This window comes from Leptonotus elevatus, chromosome 1, assembly GCF_054856555.1.
Source record: "Leptonotus elevatus isolate MCC_2025b chromosome 1, RoL_Lele_1.0, whole genome shotgun sequence".
Taxonomy (NCBI): Eukaryota; Metazoa; Chordata; class Actinopteri; order Syngnathiformes; family Syngnathidae; genus Leptonotus; species Leptonotus elevatus.
In genome coordinates this window covers 426,274-443,799 of record NC_141239.1, presented here as the reverse complement: position 1 = coordinate 443,799, position 17,526 = coordinate 426,274, and the positions used below count along the sequence as shown (strand labels likewise).

Genomic DNA, 17,526 nt, shown 5'->3' with positions numbered 1-17,526 from the left:
ATATATATATATATAAATAAAAAACGAGATTAAAAAAAACTGGCCTCTACTCTGGGTTTGCGTCACATGACGTTCGCAAGGCACCTTGACATGAATTTCAGTGGCCCCCTTACATGACTGAAAACGGTTGGATTAGTCTTCTCCATTCTTATTCATCAGAATAAGAGTTTACCACATAGTCCCTATATTTGCAAAAATTGTTTTGACTTCCTGCTTTGAAAAGCAACACAAAATGCTTAAGAAACTCCAAATCCCACAGCAAATGGCCTTGAAAGTAAAGTACATATAGCGTGATATTGATCTTGTCTCAAAATACTCACAAATGCACTCACTACTTCTGTTTTAGTTTATTTGGACATTCCAGATTTACACACAATGTTCAGTATGAGAGGCCAAAAAGGACTAGCCTGAAACTGAAGCTTGCAAATGCCAAACCCACCATACTGGCTACTGCAACATGTGGGTCAATGATGTATCTTCTGCCATCGAGTGGAAACATTTCATTGTTGGTTCGGCGTGTCACTGCTGCATGGCTTTGTCTTGTCTTCCCAGTGTCCTTCCTGGGCCTCATGTGCAGCCAGGTTCTACTCAACAAGAACCGCGACGAGGAGGAGATGGCAGCGGGAGAGTGTCCCCTGCCGGCCATCAAAGTTTCTCTGGACTGGCTCCGTCTGAAGCCCGGCGTGTTCCACGAGGCCGCCGTGGACCAGAGGCAGCAGTAAGTCCCCTCTCGCGCCTTTTTCCTTCCACGCCGACGACCGGCTCTCACTTGCTGTCACATGTCGTTCTGCCCATCAGCGTCTGGCCCTGGCTGGTGTCTATCCTCAACAGCTTCCAGCCCAAAGACCAGCACGTGTCCGCATCCTCAGGTATCCGTTTTGTCCTTAGGGCAGTGGTTCTCAACCTTTTTTCAGTGACGTACGTCTTGTCAAATACTTTTTCAGCCAAGTTACCCCCTAACCAATGCAAAGCATTTCTCGTTGAAACGAAGTAGAAAAAAAAAGGGTGCTCTGCCGTCATTGTCTGATTTAGGCCCCGTCCACACGAAAGCCCGTTTCAATGAATCCTCACACGTTTATTACCGTTTAGGACGTTCGTCCAGATGACGGCGCGGTTTCGGAGCTGGAACCTGATCACTTTTGAAAGCGGGCTCCAGAGTGGGAAGATTTCAAAACGCGCCCGTACGCGTCCGTCTGGACACCAGATGCAGGATACGCCTCCAACGATGACGTCATGCTCGCAGCTCCGCGACGACGCGTTGTCGCAGATTGATGACGTATGCGCCCATTCTCGCGCGAACCGTCAAGTCTGTCAACAACAAAGGCGGATAGCCGCGTCGTAGTCGTTTTGCGCAGCCTCCTTAGCTTACTTCTGCTTTTGCAGCAAAATATTTTGCTTCTTTATTCCCACGTTCAACAAGCGGCGTTGTACTTGAATCAGCCGCCATTGTCACTTCTCCTGTGTTCGTCTTCTTCATGTTTCGATACACGCAAAGCCATGTTTGTTCTGTAAATTGCAATAAAGTGTTCGTCGCCTTTGCTGATTCTCCTTCTACGCTTTCCGTTAACTCCCTGTGGCTGCGCTACAGCGCCACTCCTGACTTGGCATCGACATTACAGCCGTTAAACGTCCTCTGCGTCTTCTTTTGGACACACGCAAGTCTTGAAACGCTTCTGTGTGTACGAGATTTGTTTGAGGAACGTTGCCGGCTTTGATTCCGTCTGGACGGGGCCTTATTCAACTCTTATTTGTATTTACATGGTCGCTCTTGAACTATTTGGGAGAAAAAAAGATATCACAAAAAAAAGAGTGAAATAATGTAATTATAAATAAAGATTTGTGCACATACATCAGCATAAAGTTTTCTCCTTTGGGATCATAGGAAACTTGTTGTTTGTGACCGTGACCGTCATACCGCAGCCACGTTTGTTTGGGGAAAACATGGGGCGGGGCGTGGTCGAAGTGTGTGCGCTACTTGAACACACTGATTGGCTGTCAAATAGGGGCAAGGCCGCATGGCTATCTTTTTCAATCAGTGGCAGAAAATGAGCTGACGGTCAAATTTTGCTGAAATGCTTTACGTCGCGATCAGACGATTCCACGGAAATGACCGATCGTGAGCCATGCATTTTGTTACACAATCTCATATCGTCATATCGCCCACCCCTACAGTCACGGTAGAAAACGATGTCAAGCGGACAAAGGAAGTGTTGAAGTTTAGCTGTTGTTCAACATACATGTTGCTCTTCGTATGTTTGGCTTTGCTTGGGTGTTCGTTCTCCAACAATTAGGTCAAACTCGGGGGCCATTTTTTACTCCGTGTTTTTTGGTCGAAGTCCAATTTGTATGAGTTCCGAGACGTTCGAACTCCGAGCTTTCACTGCACTGACCTATTAGGAGGTGCACAAACAAGTGATTCTGATTGGGTAGTCCAGTCGGAATCAGCTCCTCTTACGGCGGCTTACCAGCGAAAATGTGCTTATGTGGAGGCCAAGCTGTGGAGCAAAAACTTGACGGGCTAGAAAGGGAAAAAAAGACTGCCATTTTGGAATCAGCATGACAATCTACGTAGAATCAATATAAAAATCTAACTCCACAGAATGTTTTTTCCATCAACTGTCCAAAATATAATTGATCTCTAAAACCAAGCCAATTCAAAGAAGCGAATGTCATTTTTGGACTCAGCTGTCCAGGAATACTCGGAATAAATGTTGTTGTTGGTCTTCAGTGACGCCGCTGCCGGAGGAGTTTGAGCTTCAAGGCTTCCTGGCCCTGCGGCCGGCCCTCAGGTAACCTTTTCGTATGATGCCGTCCTCACCAGCCGGAGCGACGCTTTCTTGATTTGTGAAGCGCTCAACTCTTTCAGGTCAGTGGACTTCACCAAAGGTCACCAGAGCGTTCCGGTGGACCGCGACGTGCTTCTGCTACGCACACGTCACCAGAGACTGGTCGCGCTGGGAAAGTGGATCGCCGACAACCAGCCAGGGTGAGGCGCCGCCCAAAGTTAGACCGAAGTCTTAAAAGGAACACCGACTGTAATGACAAGTTTGGTCTATATGTGACAAAACGGTCCTCATGTGCCAAAAAGTCAACATTGACATATTGATATTGATATATTCAAATTCTGCACTTAATTCCCTTAAGAATTCAATATAATACATGGACGTACCTCAAAAATTGACAAAGTTACAGCAGTTTTAATGTTGGTGATGAAATCCCCCGTTTTGAGAAAAACGGGTTTCAAGTTTTGGTACTTGCATCTATTAAATGTCCATAGCAACCAGTACCTTAGGAAAAAGATATGAACCTGGCTGGCGGTTCATTTTTGGCGCATGACGAGCGGCGTGTCATCTTTCACAGATGCCTTCTCATGAAATTGAGATCGAGAAGTGCTCAAAACATTACATATGCTGCATTGGCGCATTTAAAAGCTTTAATTACATTTCATCCCGAGTTCCTGACTCGCTGTCAGTCATGTCAATCAATGCGCCTGACTGCTCCTCGCTTGCACCTCGTCAGCGGATATGCCTTTAAGACTAGTGTGAATGTAATCATTTGAATTCAAAGTAGAAATCGATAAAATAAGAAAGAGATCCCGGAATTATCTCTGGATTACGCAGCACGGTAACTGGACCGCCAACGCGCTTCTACGACAAGGTATGATGGCGTGTTATGACGTGCGCGTCATTCATTCGTAGCCTACATTCATTGTGGTGGACTTTATTTTTTTCTTTGTCCTGAGTAAATAGAGTGTAAAAAAAATAACCGTGAGGGCTTTTTTCTGCATCAAGTACTCGTTTATTCAGCAATCTGCGGTCAGGGCAGCTTCTCAAAGTCAAACACAAGCTTGCGGCCGCTATGATTGCTTCCTTAGGTTAATTTCAGAATAAAAGACTCCCAAGTCATCGATATCCATAAAGTTTTACTTATGATGCTTTTATTTAGAAATTTCTACCGCGGCGCGAATAAACAAACGTTATGTGGCCGGCTTGACTTTGATTGCTCTCATGGCAACGGTAGCTTGCTAGACTCCAGCGGTGGCCGAGCCGCCGAACGTGGGGTCGACACCGAGGGAACGACCGCGGCTTCGATGACCCGTCAAAGTACGACATGGCGTGAAAGTGCTGTGTTATGCAAAAAAGGTACTGTGCTCAAACAGCTGAAGCTGACATGTGGATAAACTCAAACGGTTGCCAATTAAGGTCCACAACAACATGGTAGGCTAACTCAAATGTGCTAAATAGGAATTGAATGTCTTCTTTTTTATAAAGCAGTATATTGCATTTCCACTTGTGTGGCCCTGATATAGTTTGTTCTGAAAGTTTAATTAAAAACTGATAACTGATAAAAATGCTAATCAGTTACATCAAAATGACGTCTCCAAACAACATTTATTCATTACTTAATCAAGATTTACATGAAAACATGTCTACAGTGTCCATTTGTTAACATTTTTTTTAATGCTAACATTATGAGCAAAAAATAAAACACTATTAGTCGTTCTTAGGACTCCTAAATCATTAGGACAAATTTCTCTCTTCCCTCCACTGTGCTGGATATAAGAACTTTGCTAGCTCAGCATGAAGACCACGGGTGGTGCTGAAAAAAAAAAAAAAAAAGGAGCGCCAAACAACAAAAAATTAGCACCAAACTCATCTGGTGCTCATTTGAGGACCATGCGAAAATATTTTGTCCACCATATACAGTATATTTGAACCTGTAACGCAAAGGAATAAAATTCCTTATTTGTCTAATTACTAGGGGTGCACCGACCACAATTTTCTGGCCGATCTCCGATCTTTTAAAAAGTCTGACCTGCGAATCCCGATTTTTGCAGATCTCGATTTTTTTCATACCAAGCAGCATACACCTTCAGAGTTCCAATCTTATTTTATTGGAAAACATTGAACAATATCTGTGAAATAATACTAACCGGTTGTTTTAACTGCAAATTAAGTAGTTCTCTGAAATAAAAATGAAAAGCTCATTAGTCATCTCAGCAGAAGAGGACAGTGGCTGACTTTTTCAGACCTCTGAGGAGGGAAAAGATCGGTTTATATTCAAAGGATCGGCCGATAACCGATCCCGCAAAATCGATCGGTGCACCCTTACTAATTACTGCTGAGCTGGTCAAAATTTATTAATGCACAACCACTACCCTCCCGTATAATGTAAATGTACAATTTGGAAAAACACACTTATTTAAGAAAAAATAAACTAATTGTTTTTTCATTAAGTGAAAATGTGGTATTTTTGTTGTGAACTTAAAAATACTCTATATCCAAGAAAATATATTATAAAATGAATACTCGAGTACTTAAAGCATTTTTAGTATTCAGTAGTACCGGTATTCGAATACTGAAATATTCGACTTAACATAAGCTAATTATAAAATGAAAAAAGAGCCTTTTTTGCAGCTGGAGATTTAGCTGGAGTTGCCGGTAGTTCGGGGAAGTCTTCGGGTGTGCATTGCAATAGTCTAGCCTGGAGGAGATAAAGGCGGGGACGAGCTTCTGTGCTTTAAAAAGAAAATGAAATTAACAGCTTCTTTTTTTTTTTTCAATCAACACATTTTATTTTTAAACAAAATATATCATATTTGGTACATTAAGAAAAGTTTTCCATGCTATATACTAAGTTTAAATAAATCAATGTTGACATTCTTCTTGTGTGTCACATCACAGGTGAGCTATTTTTAGAACAGACCCCAGTTACTTATGTTGTCCCTGGGGACAAGCTTGCACCTACACATACATTTATTTATTTGTGACCCGCTCCGGCAAAACGGTCCACATGTCGGAAAGTAACAAGTCGCGCAAAATAGAGCAAGAGGTCGATAATGTAAATACGCAATTATTAGGACAAGTGCATCGTTTGCCAATGTGTTTTTAGCCGACTTTAGTTAGCGACGCATGTCGGAAACCTGCCCGAAGGACTGAGTTCCTCGTGTGACACGAACACCTAAATGGACATAGCAACCTATAAAAGTCCAAATACACCCATCATGTGACCATTTGGTATGAAAACAAACAGAAGACGCACGACATAAAACGGCATCCTACCTTGTTGTGCAGTTTAGTAGAAGCGCACCGTCATCGGGAAACACCGCGGCGAAGGTTTGTCATCCGAATCGTGATCCTCTTCAATTCCGCAATCTCTATTTCTACTTGAATGTACGTGAACGATGCACTGCGCATTTCACCGTGCGGGGAGACGGGGAGAGACTCCACAATAGGAGCAGCCTGCAAGAGTCGCGCCACACACTCGGACAAGTGGCAAACTTGTCAAATGCCGTGTATGGGATCATCGGTCAATGTATTGTAAATTTACCACATAATGAAATGTTTTGATCACTCCTTGATGTCGTCACGTCTGTGAAAGAACACGTCAGCGCGCCACATTGAGTCGTAGAAAATCACCACAAATGTTCATTTTATGCTCTTTTAAGTGGGATGAAATTACAATGAAATATAAAATTTGAAGATGAAAAATGAACGCAGCGCATATTTGGAGTGACTTGTGCTCCTATATTAAGTTGAGAAGGGGTGGGCGGGAATCAAAAACACACAAAAAACAGTTGAACCATCAAAACACTTTCATTTACCTTATGTGGACAAATGCAGTTGAGACATAACCTCCAAAACTTGTCACAGGTCACACCAAATGGCAAATCATCTTTGAATTGACATAAAATGATGAAATCAAATTTCCCACTGCTGTAATATGACCTCCTTTAAGCAGGAAAAATACCACAAGGAGCAACAAAAAAACAAACTTAGGCTGATGCCTCACAAGATGGAAAGTTTGTGATTTTCAAAGTTGAGGCTGATTTCATCTGTTGAGAGGTCAAACTTCCAAAACATTTCAAGGGTTCCGATCTCGGACGATGTTCTTACCTGCATTGGAATTGACTTTCCACTGATATTTTAACAATTCCTGAAAAATTCTGGGTTATATCTTTTTACTAAGGTACTGGACATTGGACCGATGCAAGTACCAAAACTTTAAACACGTTTTTCTCAAAACGAGGGATTTTAACCTGCCCACATTAAAATTGCTGTAACTTTGTCAATTATTGAGGTACGTACAATCATGTATTATATATCATTTTAAAGGGAATTAAGTGTAGAATTCGAATACAGTGTTTCCTCGTCTTCTGCTGGGATTCGGTTCCAGAAAATACCTGCAATAAATGAAATGGAGTTAGCTTCATGTTTTACATTTATTATCAAATTTTAAGGCTCTAAAACCCCTCACCACAGAGTTTATACAATTTTCTTATCAAGGCATTTACATTTTCTCACATTTCTCTCGTTTACCTTCATAAATTTGATGAAATAGTTACATTACTGTACCAATAATGCATACAAAATTGCACTTAAAAAAAATCCGCGGAGCAGCGAGACCGCGAAAAGTGAACTGCGTTATAGCGAGGGAACACTTCGATTTTTTTGGGCACGAGGACCCTTTTGCCAGAGCTGTCTTGGAAGACTGCATGTGCACTCGCTGTAGGAGAAGAAAGTTAATTAAAGGCAATTAACTTCAAATTGGCTCGTTTACGCAACTGAGCAAAAAGAACTCATGAGCTGTGACAGACAGACAGTATTAGCGATGATTGAACCTTGACCTTTCAAAACAATGCTAAATCGTCAAACTGGTTCTTGGCGCATGCCTACTTTGAAGATGACTTTTGCCTCTCGATAGATACTTTATTCCCCACCAAAGAGGAAATTCATAGTTTCCTGCAGCAAAAAGTACATCCATAGCACGCGAGCTAAAAATGTCAGTAGAACATGTCGAGTTTCAAAATGGCACCATGCAGTCATTTCTAAGATGTTGCAAATGGGAACGAGAGATGGAGACCACGTTTCGTGCCCATTTTGGTCACATTGACTCCCATTATAAATCCAAAATTTTCCCCGCAGACTGTCAACCATTGTCAAAAAATATGCCTAATAAATTCTTTAGTGATTTGACTTTTTCAAGGCTCTGATGTCATATGAAATATTCTAAATTGAATTATAAAGAAAAACACTGCAAATGAATTCATCTGTTCTAAGGTTCAGATATATTGTCGCTATATCAGCAATGTTGGGACTTTGATTGACTTGGTGAGTTGTTGTTGTTTTTTTTACATTGGTGACTCCGCCCCTTTCTCACAGGCTCATCCAGTGTCGCGCCAGCGAGGACGGCCTGCTCCTTTTCCTCAGCGACATTCCCGAGCAGGCCATCGAAGAGCCGGCGGAGAGGGAGCCGTGCGTGTTGCAGGAGGCGTCCAATGGCGAGCGGGCAGCCAGCGAGGGCGCCAACGCCGGCCTCAAGTCAGTCCTATCGGCGGGAAAAGCGGCCAACTCGTGGGCGGACGGCGCCGAGCGGCCCGTCGTCACCTTCAAGGAAAACATCAAACCGCGCGAGCAGAGCCGGGAGCTCGGCCGCGCGGCGCATCAGAAGGATGGCGGGAAGGAGCGGCGGGACTTGGCCAAAGGCAACGGAGCGGCAACGGCGACGGCCGCGGCAACAGGGAAAAGTGAGCTGAAGAGAGACGGCAAGAGGAAGTGCGAGACCAAGAAAATTTCTCAAGAGAAAGTTCCCGAGGCTGGAAAACAGGTCAACAACGTTCTGCTTCTATCCAAGTCATTTTTATCCTGCTTTGGATTTCTCTCTCAGGCTTGCTATCGTCGTCGTCTATACGCGCACAACAAATTGATGGTTAACTCCTTTTTAAAGCAAAAGTCCAGTCAACTATTATTCAATTCATTTTCAAGTAACACAAAACTGCTGTTTGATGTTGCGAGCCGCATCTGGCCCTCGGGCCTTGAGTTGGACACCTGTCTTCTGATACCCGACTCTGTCTTCTCCTTCTTGTCCTAATCCGTCTCCTTTTTTCTCCACCTTCTTTTTGTCTCGTTCTTCCTCCTCTTGACCTCCATCTTGACCTCATCCCTTTTGTCTTCCTCCTTGCAGGTGAAAGCTCAGACAGAACTGAGGAAGACGCCGGTCTCGGAGGCCAAGAAGACTCCGGCGACTCAAACACAAACGGCCACATGCTCTTCTCAGTTCATCCCAATCCATCATCCCGGAGCTTTCCCACCTCTGCCGAGTCGCCCTGGTATGCGCGCACGCACGCACGCACGCACGCACGCACGCACAAACGCAAGCACACGAGTTGTGAGCCACGTTTGAGTGTCACGTTTTGCAGGCTTCCCGCCATCCGCCTTCGTCATCCCTCCCCCGGTGGCGTTCCCGGGCCTGCAGGTGAATCCGGGCTTCGCCTTCTCCGCGGGTGTGTCTGTGCCGGGCCCCTTCCTGCAGCAGGCGGGCTCGCAGGCGGCCGGTGGGGGAAAGCAGTCGCACATCCCGTACAGTCAGCAGAGGCCGTCGGGACCCGTCTCCTCGGGACCCGGCCAGCAGCAGCAGCAGCCCCCCTCCCAGCTGCAGGTGACGTCGCCCACCAATCCTGCCCAGCAGGTCGCAATGGCCAAGAGTCCACCCCACCTGCAGCAGGTCAGTTGTGTTCCGCTCCCTGCCGACACCGTCATCCTGAAACCAACTGGGCTCCTGCCTTTGGTGCTGTGACCACTAGGGGGCCCTCAAGAGCAATTACAGTAAATTGACTCCCAGCCAACTGCACTTGGCTCCGCACTAATTCGTGTGTCGTCGCTGCTATGTGAAAAACGCTTACGTCCATTTTTTTTTTTACGTTTGTTTGTTTTTGGGATGAAACTTGAATGCAGACATCCCAAAAAGTAAACTCACACATGCTAAAGCGTAGGCAAAGTAAAATTATACCTGCTTATATGACTTACATTTTCCAATTTGATTTCAAAAACCACTAGCATTCTGTAGCAATCCTTGTGGGTGGGTCGCGGGTTGCGTCGTTTCCCATGGGCCATGAAGGCAACACAGACTTTTGTTTTGTTGGCTAAGCGCGTTCAGTGGTGTCGTTTTCTGGCGTGCTTACGGCTGACGGTTACTTGCAAATTGTCGAGAAAGACTTGTTGTTTATTCGCCGCTTGGCCTGATTACTTCACCAACGCTACAATACGGCAGCGGCACCTCAATGGCGGCGAGTAATGACGAGCAATAAACATTTCGTCCGCCATTCATGAAATCGGACGACACAACATATGGCCTCGTATTTAGCCTCCAAATATAGGACAACTCAAATGTATCAGCCGCTGCCGGCCGCACACTTGCATGCGCACACTCGTTTACAAAAGGCGCGACGCTACGGTAGCCGAAAAGTCGTAACTCACAACGGTGAAGTGTTGTTTTAAAAGCAAGATCAAAGTGATTAAACATGTTAGACCCTCGTCTCAAGGTCTCATGAGACAAAAAAAACTCACCAAAATGACGTGCACTTATGGCGCCAGGCTTTAGTCACGGCCGTGACGTTCCTGAACCCCCAACCCCCCAACCCCCCAACCCCCCAACCCCCCAACCCCCCAACCCGCCTTCCCTCCTTGCGTTTTAATGAGCATTTAAATGGCAGCTTTTCACGGTTACGTCAAACCGCAGTTTAATTGCAAATGCAATTAATTGTTGGGCCCAAATCAGAATGTCATGTTTCGATGAACGGAGGCGCATAGAACATATTATTAGAAAGCATATTTTGGCCTTGACTTTGAGTGCGCACTCGACTGCGCGTGATGTAAACATTGGGCCTCCACATTGGATGTTCTGACGTGAGACTTTTGACACTCGTGCCACTCAAATTACGCGTACGGATTGTTTTTTGGAACATATTGAAATATTGATTTTGCTGCAAAAAGCACCCGTAGGTATCCCGTCAGCATGTTCGATATTTGCGTTCTGTTCTTTTGGGTCATCGGTCCAGCCGTGCGTCCTAACGTGTTTGCGTTTGCGTTTGTGTTTGTGAGGCGTTCCTGCAGGACGCGCAGCTGTGGAGTCCGAGTCAGGCGGCACTGCAGAAGCATCCGCCGTCGGTCCAGATGTCGCTGAAGCCGCAAACCTTCTACTTGACGCCTCAGGATGCTGTCAAAGTGTACGAGCACCAGATGGCGCCGCAGCCGCACGCCTCGGCCGTGGACAAGAAGATGAAGTTCCCGCCCTACTGGGATGCCGCCTCCTTCAGGCCGTCCGACGGCAGGATGAAGCGACCCTCGCCTCTCGAGCAGGACGCCGCCGCGCCCAGAGGGACCCCCTTTGAGGTGATCCAAGCTTACAAACGCTTTCCAGGGGGGTTTTGAGCCCCGCTTCGGATTCAAAGTTTCGGTGTCGGGTTCAAGTCCAACTTTTGGTTTTCAAAATAGGTTTGCAAGTCTCGGTTTTCGTTTCATGAAAGTAGGTTAGCTTGTGTTTTGAAAATGTCGTTTTGTCAGCCAGCCTGGGTTCCAGTCTCAACTGGAGTTCGGGTTTCAAGACGATCTTGCTGACTTCCTGTGCCTGTCGCTCTTTTCCTGCGTTCTTTCTCCTTCCTTTTTTTCCGCTCTTCTCCTCCCGCCGCTCAGGAGGCCGCGCGCTCACCTCTTCTCCCTCCCGACCTGTTGAAATCTCTGGCCGCCGCCGATGTGGAGGATGAGGACGAGCTGCTTTTTTCTAAGCCTCCCGATTTCTTCCGGGCTCTGTCCGCTCCTCTTAGCTCGCTTCCCGGACCCAACATGTTTGTACGTAGCTTTGTTCCCGCGCTCAAGCCTCGTTTCTCGTTCCTCCAACTCTCCTCCGCGGTCATGCCGCGCCGCCGTCCTTCATCGTGTCTCCTTCTTCTTCCTCTTCCCCAGCTGCCCAATCACAGCAGACAGACGGACGGTGGCCCCGAGGCGCTCGGCCAATCGTCTCCCCTCTTGCCTGCGCAGGTTAGCCCCGCCTCCCGGCTCGTGACTATGGGGAGAGATTTATCTCCAAATTATTCGCACAAATAAATCCGTGGTTTTCACGTTTTTGAGATCCACAACCTTTTCTTGCTTTTCTCGTGTTTTTCAGATCCACAAACATATTTGTGATTTTAAAAATAATAATAAAATTGTGTGCATTTTCAATGACTAACGCTTGCAAGTTGTCGAATGTGCGTTTGTGGATCGCCACGCACATGCATCTATTTTTTAAACAAACATCACGCGGTTTCGAGATCATTGCTGTCTCCCTTGAACGGGAACGAGACGTTTCTCGTTTAAGATTGGAAAGTGAAGAACAGAAATGGAGTCTTTATCTGACCTTCCATTATGTGTTTATTTTACACAAGTCGGGAAACAAAATGCGAACTTCGTTTGTTTCCCTTGAGCTTGTTTTGCCTTCACTCAAAAGACACTCTTCTTCTATTGTTAAATGTTCTTCTTCTACTCCACTAAAGCAGCAACAGCCAAAAGGTGACAGAAGAAGTGAAGGCAAAACAAGCTCAAGGGAAACAAACGAAGTTCGCATTTTGTTTCCCGACTTGTGTAAAATAAACACATAATGGAAGGTCAGATAAACACTCCATTTCTGTTTTTCAATTTGTAATGAGAAACGGCGCATCTCAAAACGGCGTGATGTTTGTCTCAAAAATAAATGTGCGTGCGCAACGATTCACAAACACACACATTCCACAACTCGCAGGCATAAGTCATGGAAAATGCACACACAAAATTAAGATAGACATGTAAACATCGTCTATATATTTGTGCATCTGAAAAACGCGTGAAAATTATGAATATATTTGTGTAAATAATTTTGAGGCACAACCTGACATCATCCTATTACGGCGCAATAATTTGCTTTACCACCAGAGGGAGCCACACGCGGCTGCCGTTAATTCACTATCGAGTGTCGCTCGCCTCTTGCATTTAAGTGCTGTGACTGCCGCGAGCAGTACGACTTTATTTCTTCTAAGATTAGGACGTTTATATGCAAGGTTGTTTTTTTCCCTGAACAATTGTGATTTTCTTTCTCGGGGGATCTAAAAAAAACCCGACTTTCACCTCGTAAGATTTTACCATTGACTACTAAACTTTTTAGCTAGTACTTGTTTGTTTATGTGTGTTTGTGTTTGTGTGTGTGTGCGTGTGTGTCAGGAGTACAACCACAACAGCATCTTCAGTCAAGCGTACGGGAAGAACGTGGCGTCCAGCTCCAAGTGTGACGCTCCCATGATGCACCAGGAGACGTCGCTGTACTCCCTGTTTGAGTGGACACCGTGGTCGCCCTCGCTGCCCGCCAGCTCAGGTGCGTAGCGCACACCGCGCGCGTGCGCACGTGCACGCGCCGGCACCGTGCCGACGGCTCACCGGCTGCTCTCCGATTGGCAGATCACTCCACCCCGGCCAGCCAATCCCCTCACTCGTCCAACCCCAGCAGCCTGCCTTCCTCCCCGCCCACTCACAACCACGCGGCGGCCGGCGCGCCCTTCTCCAACTTCGGTCCTATCGGCACGCCGGACAGTCGCGAGCGCAGGGCGCTCGATCGCTGGAAAGCTGACAAGACAGGTGCGCTCAAAATTCCTCGGCTTTTGCAACAAATGTCTCTTTAGAAAAAACCAAAGAGACATTTTTTTGACCGTCATACTTAGAAGGAAAATAGTGAGGTCAAGCTGCAATAGTGGAATTTATATGGTCACAACCGAACCCGAACTTTTGAAAAAAAAGTGAAACACTCAAGACTCCGCCACAACCAGTAAAAAGATTGCAACAAGTTTGAATGCAGGACAAAAGAAAAAATATTATTGTTGAAGCAACACAAAAACGTGCCTGCCTGCTCAGTAAGAAATATTGATTGCCAATATTGAAGATGTTTTCGTTTCCTTAAATGAAGACACAGCGCCACCTTGAGATAGTAATCAGACTTAGGCATACATTTGGATCAACGCAAAATCGGACACTTCCGTGGAGGACGGACGGGGGTGTCAAACATTTGGCCCGCAAAGGGGTTTAATCTGGCCGGCGAGACAATTTTGTAAAGCAAGAAGACATTTGTAATGCCGGACCAATTAATCAGCCGACCACAATCAGAACATACAAATTGGTCATTTCACAAGCAGTCCTCAGATGAGCAATGCAACTTGTGCACGGAATCGTCCTGGATGTCATTATTTTACACACAACCGAAAGTCACGGTTAGTTTTAGAAACATTTTCAAAAAATCATAGATCGACGCATAAACGTGTCAAATACGACACAAATTCAATTACCGGTAACAAACACATACGACAAGGATGGACGTCCTTGCAACTTGATTCACTTCATTAACTGCCACACAATGCATTCTGGGAGCAACAATATATATGCAAAACTGGTACATTTAACACATTTGGAAGTCATACAGGCAAAGTTTTGCATTCATGTTCTTTTTTGGAACAATATGATTACAGTTGCGCTCCGTAATTTCGGGCTGGCCCACAAATCGCCAAAATCGGCATATCATTGACGGCAATTTTTTTTAACATGCAGCCCCTGAGTTAATAAGTTTGACACCAGTTCGAGGATACATCGTAGCTCATCAATAAATCTTCAATACGGATTCTATTTGATGCACGTGCGTCTTTAAAAAAAAGAAAGAAAAGCTTTTCCGATTTTGTTTATATACGCGCACGCACGCAGTTCAATCCGTCAGTATGTCAATGGTGTATTTTTTGCAGTATGTTGTCAGTTTTTGCAGCGTGGATTTGCATGTGGCACAGGTGGCGCGAGCGGCTTCGGGTTGGACTACCTGCCGGCGGCCGCTTCGGATGCCGGCTGGCACCAGGTCCCGCCCGGCTCCTGGACCAATCAGGACTCTCCGATGGAAGAGTCGTCCTCCAGCGTGCTGCTGGACAGCTTCAAGGTAGCGAGAGGTCGCCGTAGGTCGTGCGTCCAGTCCAAGCGGACGCCACTGGACAGTTGATGATGATTAGGATTTTAAGAAACGTGACATGAGCGTTCCTCTTTTGAATGTATTTTTTTTATTTCAAGCATCCACCATTGCTTCTCGCGTTTGTCTGCGTTTGAAGTCGTTTTAATTACGGCAACCAAAACTGAACAAAAATATTTTTGTCAACGCACATTTTTCACCAGACGAAAACTCGACTTGACTCAAAATCCATCATTAATCAACAATAAGTGGGACTAAATCGGTTTGCATTTTTGTCGACTAATGAAGACGAGACGAAAATGTTCTTCACTTCATAAAAACTGGACTCAAATCTCAGGACATTTTTGTTCATGACCAAAAATGAAAGGAAACGATCTGATTTTGTCAAATGTTGTCACTGCGACGCTGTCATGTGACACACAGTGACACGCCTCCTTTCAAATGTGCAGCTCGCGAGTGCAACATGCACAAACACGGGACAGACAGGAAGTGCATTCACGCTTAAAAAACAAACAAATCAATTATAGTTATAATATAACATTAATGCAACGGCTCGAACGTTCCAACAATAATGTTAATCCGCACGCTAACTCATGCCGGCTAACTTACTAGCTTGTAGCATGGAGCTATAGTAGCCACGTGTCGATATCCTGCCGTTGCGTGTCAAGTTGTTTGTCATCAAATAGATGAGAGAACATTTGATGGGAAATCGTTTTCCATCCCAAATGTTCAACATTATCTGCTGACCCCCAAAATTAAGAGATCAAACGATTGTCCTGACTAAAACGAGAGGAATAAAATGATGTTTCTTGGACTAAAATAAAGACTCAAAAGCGAGATTTAGTCAACAAAAAATAGACAAAATAAAAACAGGACGAGGTTGACTATACGGATGTGCAGAATTATTAGGCAAGTATATTTGAAAGATTGTGAAATCACAACACGGCCACTAACTATGGCCAGCAGATGGCAGCATTGTATCTCTTTTCAATGAGCTCCGTCGTACGGAATTACAACGAAACGCGAAGAATCGGAGGAAATCGAACGTCTTCAAGGATGACGTGAATGATCAAAGCCTTTGGCGCATGAAATCGAATCCACAGAGCGTCGGTACTCAAAAAACATTCGTGTCCAAGTCACTGTTGTGCAGAAAATGGATCTCTTCACAAAAAGCTTGTTTTCTCCTTTTCAAATTTCCCTCAATGTCACTCAAATGACCTCTTTTCAAACGGTGATTACTAAAGAATGGAATAAGGTCGAAAGACACTTTCATGTGTTCATGTAGTTTTAGTAGCACACAATATTGTGCTTGCCTTGGAAGAGGTTCAAATGCTGCAAGTGGGCCGGCACTTTTTTGGATAACGGATAAAGAGTTCAGCGGATGACTTTTTGTTTTTGCAGTCGATCTGGTCGAGCTCGATGATGCAGCCGGGCCCGTCGGCGCTGGAGCAGCTTCTGCTCCAGCAGAAGCAGAAACAACAGCGAGGGCACGGCGCCATGAACCCGCCGCACTGAACACCGTGACATCATCGCCATCATGGCCGTCACACTTTGACCCGCGCCGGCAATTGCTGGTGGACGCTGGGGATGGGGGTCGGGGAGCCGCCACCCCCCCTTCCCTCCAAAACACCAGGATGAGACTTCACCCGGCCGGACCAGGCCGCCTCCGCTTGAAGGGGAGCCGACCGACCGACCGACCGACCGCTGACCGACCGACCGACCGCCGACCGACCGCCCGCTGACCGTGGCGGAACCCGCGCATGTCGTCATCGCTAACTGAACACACTTTCCATACAACACACGCACGTTCAACAAAAAGTACACACGTGAGCCGACAGGCGGGACCCGGTTGTCCACATGAGGCTTTTTCGTGGCCTTCGGTGAGTACGAGGGGGAGCGAGGACCCTGCGGTGGTCGGGTGACCCGGAGATTGATTACCACACCAAACTTTTTTCTTTCCTTGCTGATGAAGATGACAAAAACGTCGGAAAATGTAACGGCGCAAAAAGGTGGATGTAGAAAACGGCGTAGTTAGTGATTTGTTTGTTAGCCGTCTTTTAGCGTGACAGCTACTGTAATAATCCTGACCGTTAAGCTCACTAGTTTAGCCCGCGTTAGCTTTTTTTCTTCTGCCAGTTGTTGAGCATACGGGAAGTCGTCCGGACCGGAACTTTTTAACCACTTTTTAAGCTCAGCGGTGACGGAAGGCTGATGAACAAAAAGTCGTCCGCTTTTTAAATGTAAGCGTCATCTTCCGATCGGCGACGCCACGTGACGGCTGGCCCGAAGCCCCGCCTCCTCCTCTGTTGCGCGGCCGGGAAGGGGAGAAACGCTCGCTGCTGATGAAGGTGGCCGTCGGCGACTTCCTGCCGCCGTCGTGACGGCGTGTATGAACTTTTAAATGCTCATCATTACGGGAGGAAGACAAAATGAGGAACTGCTTCCGCTCACTTGTCGTCTTTTTCGCTTTCTTTTTGTGTCCTTGCTGCCAATAAATAACAAAAGGCTCATGCAAGATGCCGTGTGTGGGTGAGGGAGGGAGGGGGGGGGACGCGCGTGAGAATGAGGGCTCTCATTTCAACAATTATGTTTGCCACGCGTCGTTGCAAACGAACTGGGTTTTAGGGCAACGAGAGTCGTTAAGAAAACGAAGGCCAGCAGGACATCCAGTAATTGAATCAGATAAAAATGTCCATTCTTTTATTGTATAAATTAACATGCTTTTATTACACTGTTCCCTCGTTT

The 17,526-nt window shown here is 45.8% G+C and overlaps 1 protein-coding gene across 3 annotated transcripts in view; it reads left to right on the top strand.

The window, feature by feature from the left end:
- The window catches only part of smg7 (SMG7 nonsense mediated mRNA decay factor), a 30,030-nt gene extending 12,739 nt beyond the window's left edge, over nt 1-17,291 (top strand). The window contains exons 10-23 of one of the 3 annotated variants that reach the window (XM_086082695.1): nt 553-718; nt 799-869; nt 2,729-2,789; nt 2,867-2,986; nt 8,163-8,607; nt 8,965-9,109; nt 9,200-9,504; nt 10,881-11,171; nt 11,472-11,627; nt 11,742-11,816; nt 13,011-13,161; nt 13,245-13,421; nt 14,612-14,754; nt 16,183-17,291. In XM_086082695.1, the coding sequence (XP_085938821.1) occupies nt 553-718; nt 799-869; nt 2,729-2,789; nt 2,867-2,986; nt 8,163-8,607; nt 8,965-9,109; nt 9,200-9,504; nt 10,881-11,171; nt 11,472-11,627; nt 11,742-11,816; nt 13,011-13,161; nt 13,245-13,421; nt 14,612-14,754; nt 16,183-16,296 (2,420 nt within the window). In that variant the 3' untranslated portion in view covers nt 16,297-17,291. The remainder of the gene's footprint in view (nt 1-552; nt 719-798; nt 870-2,728; nt 2,790-2,866; nt 2,987-8,162; nt 8,608-8,964; nt 9,110-9,199; nt 9,505-10,880; nt 11,172-11,471; nt 11,628-11,741; nt 11,817-13,010; nt 13,162-13,244; nt 13,422-14,611; nt 14,755-16,182) is intronic. The other 2 variants (XM_086082703.1, XM_086082712.1) reach the window with 2 other exon arrangements.
- Nucleotides 17,292-17,526: the final 235 nt, after the last annotated feature.